We start from the raw sequence: 11,674 nt of genomic DNA, 5'->3' as shown, positions 1-11,674 counted from the left end.
CACCATCCCTAAATTACAACCTCCCCATATACCACTGGTCCCAGTGAGGAGCCAGCTTGCAGCTCAAGGGCAGAGGAGCTGGGATGGTGGGGGTATGTGGACTGGGAGGACTTTCTTAGCAATGCTGCTCTTGCCTGGGAAAAATGGATGTGATGGGTCATTCTGCACCACAGCACAGCCAGTCTGCCTCAAGAAAAATCTGCTGGTGCATGCAAGGACATCTCACAGGCAGAGACAGTGTCTTTGAGACAGGTGTAAAACTTCATTGTACTTGTGCTGCTGAGCAGAGCACCTAGACCAGTACATCTTTGCAGGATCGCTGAGATCAGAAATGGGGGTTTCTGTCCATTCCTTTCTACCCTGAATAGCTCAAATTTAGCCCCCGAATGTGCGTGTCCTAGCTCTGCACTGCTGGTGAAGTTTGGATAGCTGTAGAGGATGAACTCCCCATCTCTCCCCACTGGCAACAGGAGGAGACAAAAGGGAGTGTAATAGCCAGGTAGGTGGCATTAATGGGCAAGAATCCAAGCCCCAGGACATTGCATCAGCTTGATGTGATCATTCGCTTGCTGGTCTCACAGTAAGGTGTTTTTTTGACTGCAGAGCTGTCACTTTGTCATTAAGTTAAATGGCTCGACTCATTGAGAAAAGTTTTTTCCAGCCACTCCATCATTGCAGCGACTTCTCCAAACCCTCTCCAACTGTTTAACCCTCTGCTAACACGTATACTGGACAGTAGAAGCAAGGGCATTCACAGGCAGGCAGCCGGGTTTCCCCTCTCCAGGAGCTCCATAGGCTCTTCCTCAAGTCTGACCATGTCAGAAGTCCTTGGAAGATCACGAAAAAGAATGGCACCTTGGGAAGGTTTAGGGATCAGTTCATGTATCCTGTCCCCTGGAGGTCATCTGTGGATGATCTCAAGAGGTCCCTTTCAACTTAATGACTCTGTGATTTTGTGACTTGCTATCAGAGTAAGAGGAGCTGCTGGATCCCACATCCCACTGGGATATTCACCAACCAAGACAAATACAGAGGTACCAGAGATGCTTCAGGGAAGACCCACGTGTGTGACCAAAGGCTTCGAAACAAAGTCTGATGTTAAGAGAGTAAGGACAGCTTAGGTTAAGGTGGCCTTAACCACAACCTACGATTAGCAGCCCATTTTATAACCCTGGGGGTAATGAAACACCAGAGAAGTTTCCTGAGGGTTGTCCCTGCGCCTACATCATGAACAACCTTTACATTGGTTCAACGTATCTCAAAAAATTTTTCCTAGGACAGATGGGAACTACGCCAGGGTAGCTGACATTTCACACCCAGTTGGACCAAATGATCCCAGGTTTCAGGGGTAAGAGAAGGGGTTCCAGGGCTGTCTGTTTGCACTGATGTGGTGGGAGAGCCAGAGTCCTCGGTGTCTAAAGGCTCAAGGAACATCTGAACAAGAAAAGAGACGGAGGAGCCAGCAGACAGTACAAAGCCTTTGTTCTCATTTCAGACCCTGACAGAGCCGCATGTCAAGTCATACGAAAGTGGCACGGTATAGTACTGTGCAGGTCAACAGCACCTTTCATCTGAGGATTGTAAAGCCCTTTCAAGACATCAGTTTGTTAAACCTCACAACACCCCTGTGAGGTAGGTATTACCCCCTGTTTTACAGACAGGGGGAACTGAGGCACAGAGAAATGCAATGGCTTGGCCAAGGCCTTTGGGCAAGCCATTGACACAGGCAGGAGGTCTTCCTGCTCCTGTTCCCGGCTTGTGGCTACTTCCCCCTTTGGACAGCAGAGTGTTAGCAGCTCACAGAGCCACTGTTGGGCTTGCCCCATAAGCAGGGAACATGCAATGTTCATGGAGGGCTCCTGAGCCCCTAGAAAGCACCCTGGTAACCAGCTGCCACCAGCACTTCAGACCTTAAACCGTTTCCCAGACAGCTTCTCCTTCCAGGTATGGCCCCAGGATTGTCACTAGTTTTTCTTGTGCAATCAGGCAGGAGGCCAGGAGAAGTCTGAGAACTTGGATCCTTTCCTTCATGGAAATGTCCCAGCACTGTATGGCAGAGTCCAAACTGGAAATCACTTTTCTCTCATGGCAAATGTCTCCCCGGAGACAATACCCAGCATTGAACTCTGGTGGCAGTGGGTGATGGTGGGGCCTGGAGGAGAAGGAGGAGGTAGCTAGAAGGATATTACACGGCTTTCGCTGCCACTGTTGTCAGCATCTTTCGTCAGTGTTGGATGTTCACTTGACCCAAAGTCACCCTATCCCAGCCCACGTGCAATGTCAATAAGAAACTAAAGCTGGGGGGTAAATTGGCCAGGAAGCGATGCCAGAAGCTGTGGTGGAGTCTCCATCATGGTAAACCCACCGCCAGCCTACCCCAACCCTTAGTTTTGTCATGGTACCGATTTCCCCTCTCCTCCCCCCACCACTACAGTTTTTGTGCTGAATACATATTCTGTCTTATAAAAATAGTCCTCTGGTATCAAAAGACAAATAAAACAAGAGAGGAATAAAAGACCCCTGTCGCCAGCAGCAGTGCAAATCAGGAGAGCCAGCTCAGGAAGGATGCGCTTAAGGTGTCCTTGGTTTGTCACTTCTTCAAGGGGAAGGAGGTTGATTGGACTTTGATGGGCGGGACTGGCCTAGAGCAAGAAGAAAGAGAAAGAAGACAATTCATTTGAGTGCAGAGACCAAGCATCCACCTCCACCACAACCACCCTTTCAAAGCCCAGGGAAGACAGACCAGCTGCTGAACCCGGGACCAGAGGGGACCTGGGACTGTCATGGTCACCCATGTCCTCTCTCAAAGATACAACCCCAAATTGTATCCATTTGGGGTGTTTTCCTTTGGCGTACCCTCAAAACCCTATAGGACACAGAGCCCACAAAAGCAGGTGGTGGCACTGGGTAGAAACCAGCAGTGAGAACTGTGAGCCCACCAACTGCAGGAACAATGTCCCCAAAGGGGTTACTGCTCTCAGATTCCCCAAAACAGCCAAAACGTGGTTTGTGCGCTACCAAGAGACGTCACCAAATCGACCAACAAGATATGGACCCTATAGTCCATCCTGGGAATTCATAAAATATCTCACCTCATCCATCTAGGAAAGAAAACAGTTCCTTGACCCTCTCTTACCACGTTGGTCGTGTCAAGTAAAAATTCAGACCAGGACACGGGTACCTCCTGCTCCCTGGCGCAAGTTTGGCCCCACCAGTCAACACTTTTTTACGTGGGCTCCATTTCAAGAGAGGACGGCCAGGGAATGCTCTCAGTGGGCAGCAAGGACAAAACTACACCATCTGGAGAGGGAGTTGAGTTTTTCTGCTGGGATGTGACAAATATTTTCTTTCAGGACCACAGAACAGGCCTGGTTTATCTACTAGAAGAGATGAGCTACAGGGATTGAATTACACTGAGAAATTCTGGGGCACATTCAGCCTCCTTGTGGTGGCAACTACAAAGACATAGGAACCTAAAATGGTCCAAGAGGGTCAAAACAGTAATTAGCAAGGCAAACCATCTGGGGATGAAAGCCAACTTCAGTCCAGCATGTGCCTTCTCTCCATGGTTGGATATGGCCCACAAACCTGGCTAGCAGGAACGAATGCAAGCGTGATCCCCTGAGGCTCCACTGACCTATTTCCAGGGGATTTAGCAATACAGCGAGAGTTGAAAGTAGCAGTGATATTGTAAAGGACTTGGACTGAATCTCACAGCTCCAAACTGGAAAGCCCATGTCCTCCATTCCCTTGGATACAGGTGTCCAAGCCCTGCTATTGTTTGGGTACCCAGAGGGCCTATGTCCTGCTCATCTAAGAGCCCCTGGGAAAGGGGGACATTTAATCCCCAGACTCTCGGGTCCTAGCCCAGTGCTTAACCAAAGACCATGCCCCACAAGCAGCGAAGACCATCCCCCAACGGTCCTACACGGTGTCGGTGACTCACCTTTGAGGTGGCATCGGTCTGTAGGGAGGAAAGACAAAATACAGCATCAACGTATGTCCCTTCAGTCCACTTTCCCCAGAGGCTCACCAACAGCCCGCTCCATGGTCTGGGATGGGGGCCCATATGCACCCCCAAAAGATGGCATCTCCCTTAACCCATCAGGACCCGACAAGACCCAAAGTCCCAACCTTGGTCACTTTGGTTGCGGTTGCTCCCCAGGTATAAGAACTTGGGAGGTCTTCTGATTTCCTTCCTACCTGTTGGTGCTGTCCCCAGATGCCCCTTACCAAAGATCCTCAATGCCCTGCAGGCCAGTTACCCCCACAGCTGGTGGGCTTTGAACACCTCTATAACTCCACCAGCGTGCGCAGACCCACATACCCCAGAGCACAGAGCATTTCTCCTCATCCTCAGCACTCTGGCCTGTAAACATCAGCCAGCCACATTGGGGAGGAGCAGGAGAAATCCAGGTCACAGTGAAGACACCATAAGGGGCAGACCAGAGCACACCACAGTGACATTTGGAATGTCCCGCCCAGATGTGACCCACAGGACCCCAGCAGTTGTGAGAAGTAGCTCGACTCTTCTCTCAACTTACTTTAATGGCCTTGTGGGGTGGCTCATGGCACTTATACCCGATGCCTTGAAGTTGGTAGGAGGGACCATGACCAGCAGGGTCTGTCCATGTGCAGGAGGCAGTTCTTTGGCCAGAAGAGGACTTCCAGGCAGTGGCCGGCGCGGGGGCTGGTGCTTTGGGACAACCTGGGATCACAAAGTGTATGGTGAGAGACAACATCCTCAAAGAAGCATTCAGTGACCTCCTACAAACCTCTCTCCCCTGCTGCGGAGCTGAGATGCTTCAAAACATATAACAACACCCAAACCACCTTAATCATTATCTACTGAGCTTTCTTCACCATTGCAACAGATTAATCTCTTAGGGTGACGTGACAGTTTCTCAATAGTGTCCAACCCAAAAGAGCCACAGGCAGCCAAAAACCAGGGAATTTCTATGAGTCTGGCGGGAAAGTACAGCCAGCCAGTAAAGCTCACCAGTGGAGTCCTCACGGGGCTGCAGGGAAGAGGTTTCTTCGGAGGTGGCATCTTAGCCTGGGAGACGACCGTTTTGATGGGGACCATGGGTGATTTGCTGACTGGTGGAGGTGGCCTGGCAGGCTTGGGGTCTCTTGGGCGTGGAGGGATGGAGTGAGGAGTCGGGCGAAGAGGGTGAACAATGTTGACGGGCTGGGAACCAGGCTGGTGAGCACTGGGTTTGGGGGGGCATGCAGCCCGTGTTGCCTGCAGGGACGAGAAAAGCAGAAGTATGGAGAAAATCATAGAATCATGGAACCATAGAATGGGTTAGGTTGGAAGGAACCTTAAAGATCATCTAGTTCCAACGCCCCTGCCATCAGCAGGGACACCTCGCACTAGGCCAGGTTGCTCAAAGCCCCATCCAGCCTGGTCTTGAACACTTCCAAATCCTTAGGTGCATTTTCTTGGATGCTAAAAAGCAGATGTCCCCTCAAGGTCTGTGTGCTAGGGAGTCGCAGAAGGAACATTGGGTATTTATTCCACTTTCTGGGACCACCACTTTCACCATCGCACCCAATAGCTGAAAAAATTTGCTCCTCGCTAATCCTATGACAGCACACAGGGATGAGAAAGGTGTTGGGCTCAGAAGATCTGGACCAGGACCAGCTCTGGTGAATCCATACCAGATTTTGACCAGACTGAATTACAGAGACGGGAGACATCATCCCTTCTGCCTTGATCCCAGCCATTGTGGTCATGCTCAAAAAGACCACTGCTTTCTACCTAAATTCAGCCCCGGGCCTACTCATCCCAAGGTCACCTGAGCTGACACAACCAGCAGCAGAAGCATCTGCCTCCCCAGAGACCCAGCACAAAGTCATCAGTGGGATTTCAGAGTCCCTGCTAAGCTTTGCCATGGTGATGGGCAATTTCCCGGCCAAGGCTCCTGGCAATCACTGGGGTGTTTTTGAGCAGGCAGAACTCAACAGACTCACTTTTAGGAGGTGTGTGTACTACTGATGAAGGGCTCGCAGTGTAGACACAACGCAAAACCAGCATGGAGTACCAGTTGCTTGACCAGTTGCTGGAGGGAGATGTGATCGCCCACAAGCATCAAGTCCCAGGGAGGGAAAGCAAACTTGGAATGCAAGTTATTACTTACTTTATTAGCGTGGCTGGAGGTGGAAATGCTCCGCAAGGTAAAAGCAGCTTTGGGATGACCAGCAGTTGACTTCCGACTGATGGTTTTGCTCCTGCCCAGGATCACAAACATAAATCACAGATGGCAAAATAAAGCAAATATTTTTGCAACAGCTGTCTCCTGAAATGCTGCACGTCAGCGAGATCCTGTCTCCATTAACAGATTGTTAACAGACAGTCTTGTAGTGCTGGGTGAGCGGGGATGACAAGTCTGTCTTGAGATAATGAGGGTAATGAAGTAGGTTGTTTAGTTCTGGGGTTTTTTTCTCAAATTATTGCAAGGGCTCTGAGGTATGTGTGTGTCTGTACCTGTACTGGGAGGGGAAATAATGGGAATATCTAAATTCAGCGCTACTTTAGAGCTCTTCCAGTTTTTGCAACCTGCTAGGAGCAGTTGGCAAGAAAGCTCCTTGGTACCAGGCCACCTTCATCACCACTCTCTGGGGTTGTCCTGTCCAACAGACCATTCCTGTCCTCTGCTCAGGGGAGAACTGAGTGCCTCAGATTGTCCCAGGAGAGAACTCTTCATACCTCAACCAGGTCTCATACCAGTTTGAAACAGGCCCTGTGCACCACCAGCTCCCCCACAACCATTCCAACCAGGCTGGATACCGCCAGTGGCAAGAAAACACTTCAGGGTCTCACTAGGTCCTCAAAAGAGATGGGATTTAGGAAACATCACCCACCTATATGTCTCCTGGCTCCTCCTTCTCATCTCCATTATCCATTTATTCAGGAGCGAGTTCTCCCGTCGGTACCAAAAGTAGATGCTCATCATCAGGGCCGGGAGGAAGAGCAGGAAGACGAGCAGAAGAGTTACTAAGATGGCTTCGTGATCTGGCAGGGAAAGCACAAAGGTGAGTGCGGTGCTGGGAAAGCCAGCAGCCTCCAGCTTCACTCAATGGAAACATCGGTCCCGTCTGCCCATTTCTGGCCACCCAGGCTAGGGACATCTTTGCTGACCACATCTCTAAAAAGGGAGCAGTACCATCTGGTGGCTTCTGATTAAAATGGGTGGCCACCAAGCAACGAAAGCTGGGCACAGGCCTGAACAGACCTAACCCAGCACATTTGGGAGCAGAACTGTCAGCAGCTTTATCGCACCATCTCCCCATTTTGTGGCATCGCTCCAGCCCCACCAGCATCACAAGGCACGGGTCGAAGAGTCGGGACTCACTGTCACGCTGCACAGGGCCACTGTCCACGCTGCCGCCCAAGCCCGGCTTCTCGCAGTAGGGGGGAGCCCAGCCAGCATCGCAGTGGCAGTTCTTGTTGCTGTTGCAGACCTGCAGAGAGAGAAGGAGGGTTGGAGATCATGAGGAACATATGGAAACGACGGTCTGTACAGTGGGGATGAGACCAGATGCCCAATGGCAGGAGTCTGGGCTAAAGGAGCTTACCCGCTGCCAATATTCACCCTTTAAACATCACTTGGACCCTGCCTGTGTTGCCCTTCAAATCTGGGATTGCAATGTTCAGAGATATTTTCTTGATGATACTTTTATTGCCCTGCTCTTTGCAGAAACACTGAAGACAGGTATGTTATACCCCCAGTTTTCACACCACTTGTCATAGACAAGTCTGATGCCCTTAATACTTTGCATTAGGCCAGAAGTCTGTTAAACATCTTCTCCTTGGGATTTCCCCATTAAACCATAGTATTGTTGTTGCCTTATCTGACAAAGCCCTGCATTCCGCAGAGGTCAAATCTTTGTAGCCTTTAAGCTTTGGACAATAGTGTCTCATTCTATTCACTGAATGAATTCCCTGCCTTTTTGCAGTCCCAGTTGTGTTTCTAACTCTTGCTTTACTCTCAGAGGGAACAGGCACCTGCTCTGAGCTCTTAACGCTCTCCAGTTCAAATTGGACCCTGATCCAAATTTTGCAGATGGTCCTTGCATCATGAATGATCTTCTTCCTCTAACTTGGACACGGTTAAGCAAAGACCTCAGAGCAGTCTCACCCATAGCTCATGCACGTGAGAGTTATGACAAGCAGATGCCCACGGTGTTGCAAGGCTCATCCCTGTGGGAGACACTTGATTTTGCTTAAGAATCTGCGCTCTTCTCAGGAACCCGCTATAGGTCTCCAGCAATAACTCACCCCATGACCGTTGCACTGGGAAACACACTTTTCCAGCTCAAAAAGGGAGGCATTCTGGCATCGGCGATCTTTGCAAACCTGAGAGAGAGCCAAGAAGCCAAGGTTATAGAAAGACCCAAGAAAGGGGGGACAGCAATCTTCTGGCTTCACAGATGGGAGTCCTCTGGAAGGATGCTGTCCATTGGAAAACACAGGTTGGTGAAATCGTATTGTGCCAGGTCAATGCATTTCACTCCAATTTTCAGCACAGCCCAGGAAACCTCTGCCATTCCTCAATCCAGGATGGTTCAGCAAAGACCAGCCACCACCACTCCCACTCTCCCCCTCAACAACCCACCTGGCAGCTCCTGGAGAAGGCATTTTCCATCTGGCCCTAAAAGGCAGGCACCAGCCAAAAAAACCAACACTGGATTTCAAAACCAGTCATCCTTTCTCATGAAATATCAACATTTGGCCTTCCCTCCCAAAGTGGGATGAAAATCTCACAATTAAAATGCCAAATAGCAAAGACCATATCTCCCCATACAGCTCTGTCTGGCATGCATCCCTGCTACTGTGCTGTCTACCAGGCTTGTGCCCTTCCTCAGCTGAGCTGACCCTCTGTAAAGTACTTTGAGATGCAGGGGCTGTAAAAAAAACTAATGCTCAATTAGCAGCATCTGTTTTGATCTCTTGTCTTGATTCCTAACACAGCCTTCCCCAGGGAAACAATTTATTCATAGGAGGAAGCCTCATCCTGGGCATGCAATTCTCGTTGGGGTTGCTCCACTATGTGTTAAATCAGTAAAGAAGCATGGAGCCCAGAGAGAAGAATTTGGTGGCCCACACACAAGCATCTAGTGATGTCTAGACATGCTCTGGTTGAGATGTCACCAGGACAACATCTGCAAGTGTGGAGGAAATCATGTCCTGGCTGTAACACAGAGAAGGGCTTATGTCCACACTGGAGCTGGGATAAGAGCCAAGGAGACGATCTCCTGTAGGAGACTCCACCCTTGGGAAGAGGTACTCACCATCCCATCTCCACATTTTGTCCCTGTCATCACCAGCCCAGGGTCGGAGAGGTCTTCCTCATCATCCTGCGCAGTGTACATGTAGGTGCCTCGGCACTTCACCTCCCGCCCATTGAAGCGGATGGTGGTGTCGATGGAGACAGTATTGGTCCCCTGGGGCTTCTTAGCTGAGCTCTGACACTGGATCTTGCCACACATAGCATCCCTAGGAGGAGGGCACGGCCAAGGTGAGTGCAGGAGATGTGGGTACCGGCCACCTCACCCTCCCTGCCCCATCACCCCCTGCCCCACTGCCTGCTGGCTCATCTCCCTCTGAATTTACAGACATGTTAGCTTGTGATGGGAGAAGCTCAGCAGGTTCAGAAAGGACTTAGATAAATCACGGACAGCACAGAGAAATGTTGGAGGGAACAGGCCGGCGGGGATCCCTCTAACATCCATGGTCTAAATGGGAACACTGAAGAGCACACACTCCCTAAATAGGATCTTCTGCTGATGCTGCTTTGATTTTCCTTCTCTTCAGGCTGGGCTGGGAGATGATGCATGGTGGGACAACTTCCCAGCAGTGACAGGGACTGAGCCCAGGAAGGACCTGGTGGCTTCCTCAGGTCCAAAACGGAGCTGGCCCAAGGGGTGATGCCAGCAGCCTGAGGTAGGACCCTGACAGTCCCTTTACAGTGGGGGGCTGCGGGTGCAGGAGGACCAGATGGGGCACCCAGGGGTGCCAGTGCTGCACCCACCTCTTGTCACACTTCACATAGCGCCCTTGGCTGTCTTTGCCACAGTTGCCGTAGGTGTTGCCGGCCATGTTCACGTCCTGGAAACAGGCGTCCGGAGCTGGCCAGGCGCCTGCAGGGAGGAAGGAAAGATCCTGCATGGGATGGGGAAAGCAGCCAGCAGGGAGAAATATCAAAATCGGGAGGAAGGGCTGGATGCTCATGGAGAAAATACCATGTAAAAGTCTCCCAGAGAGCTGCTGATGCAGGTGCCAGGACACGAACAGCACAAGAGGGGTGAAAACCCCTTTGCTCTGGGGTCTTGCAGAAGATTTTGGCCCTGGGGGAGGATTCCCCACTGTGCCTGCTGCAGCTTTTCTGGGGGCACCCACAGGTGCTCGCCCTGGGGGGTGACAGCACCACTATGCAAACGGGGACCTGTGTGCCCTGTACGGGGTGGGAGCAGTAGAGGGGTGCACAGGGGTGCGAGCGGGGTGTTGGCAGTGTGGGTATGGGCACTGTAGTGCGCACACGGGCAGGGTGCAGCATGCGGCTGTGGGTGGCCATATGTAGTGTGGAGGCCCTACGCAGCATGGGGTCATACGCAGCTGGGGGCCATACACAGCAGACGGCCACATGGAGCATATGAGCTATGGGCCGTATGCAGAGTGGGGACCGTATGTAGTGTCGGGGCTGTATACAGCCTTCGGCAGTATACAGCATGTAGCCATATGAAGTGTGGAACCGTACACAGGATCTGGCCATACACACTATGGAGGCTATGTACACCATCGGAGCCACATCACCTATGGGCCATATGCAAAATGGAGTCTGTAGGCAGTGCGAGGGCCATACGCAAAATACGGGCTAAAACTAGAGTGAGAAGGCCATATACAGTCTATGCAGCGTACACACTGTATGCAGCGTTGCAGCCATATGTAGGGTATGGGCTGCACTACAGCGTGGAGGTCGCCTGCAGCCTATGGAGTCATGTGCAGCACGGGGATCATACGCAGCATGGGGGACATATGCAGCACGGGGGCTGTATGTAATGCATGGGCTGTATGCAGCACGGGAGCCATAGGCAGCCGGTGGACGGACACAGCAGAGGACCAGGCACCTGTGAGTGTGTGGGCACAGCACCCCCAGCCCTCCACACCAGCCCCACAGACGCAGACCCCAACCCTGGATGGGGACACCACAACCCCTCCATCCACCACCCTCCAGTCCCACGGGCAGGGGCCACAGGGACCCCATGTGCAGACACAGCGCTGAGCCCCAGTGTGGCTCCTGCTCTGGAGAGGGGTGGCAAGGAGGCAGGGCTGGGGCTGGTGGGACTCACCTGGTCCCCAGAGCTGGACGCACTGTTGGTGGTGGGTCATGCACATGCCGTTGTTGCAGTAAGCCTCGCCGTAGGCACAGGACGAGCCATCCAGCAGGTACACATTGGCTGGGCAGTAGGGTGAGGCACCCGTGCAGTATTCGGGGAGATCACAGGATCCCGCTGCTTCCCTGCAGATCGTTCCAGCCACCTTTAGCTGCCGCAGGAGGAGACAGAAACATCAGCCCTGAGCAGCAGGAAAGGGGCCAAGCTGGCATTGCTGCTGCCCCCCAGTACAGCTTGGGGCCATAAACCATCTATAATGTTTCCTGTGGGACTA

The 11,674-nt window shown here is 51.8% G+C and overlaps 1 protein-coding gene across 1 annotated transcript in view; it reads right to left on the bottom strand.

The window, feature by feature from the left end:
• Positions 1–1,465: 1,465 nt before the first annotated feature.
• ADAM33 (ADAM metallopeptidase domain 33) overlaps positions 1,466–11,674 on the bottom strand; it is a 31,032-nt gene continuing 20,823 nt past the window's right edge. The window contains exons 14-24 of the mRNA XM_074587192.1: positions 11,356–11,551; positions 10,038–10,146; positions 9,298–9,502; positions 8,285–8,362; positions 7,359–7,467; positions 6,868–7,018; positions 6,144–6,234; positions 5,000–5,245; positions 4,545–4,708; positions 3,947–3,964; positions 1,466–2,642 (exon numbers count right to left, since the gene is read on the bottom strand). Coding sequence (XP_074443293.1) covers positions 2,591–2,642; positions 3,947–3,964; positions 4,545–4,708; positions 5,000–5,245; positions 6,144–6,234; positions 6,868–7,018; positions 7,359–7,467; positions 8,285–8,362; positions 9,298–9,502; positions 10,038–10,146; positions 11,356–11,551 — 1,419 coding nt within the window. The 3' untranslated portion in view covers positions 1,466–2,590. The remainder of the gene's footprint in view (positions 2,643–3,946; positions 3,965–4,544; positions 4,709–4,999; positions 5,246–6,143; positions 6,235–6,867; positions 7,019–7,358; positions 7,468–8,284; positions 8,363–9,297; positions 9,503–10,037; positions 10,147–11,355; positions 11,552–11,674) is intronic.

Source organism: Larus michahellis, chromosome 5 (genome assembly GCF_964199755.1).
Source record: "Larus michahellis chromosome 5, bLarMic1.1, whole genome shotgun sequence".
NCBI classification, from domain to species: Eukaryota; Metazoa; Chordata; class Aves; order Charadriiformes; family Laridae; genus Larus; species Larus michahellis.
The sequence above is the reverse complement of the archived record's forward strand: the minus strand, read 5'-3'. Positions and strand labels throughout refer to the sequence as shown.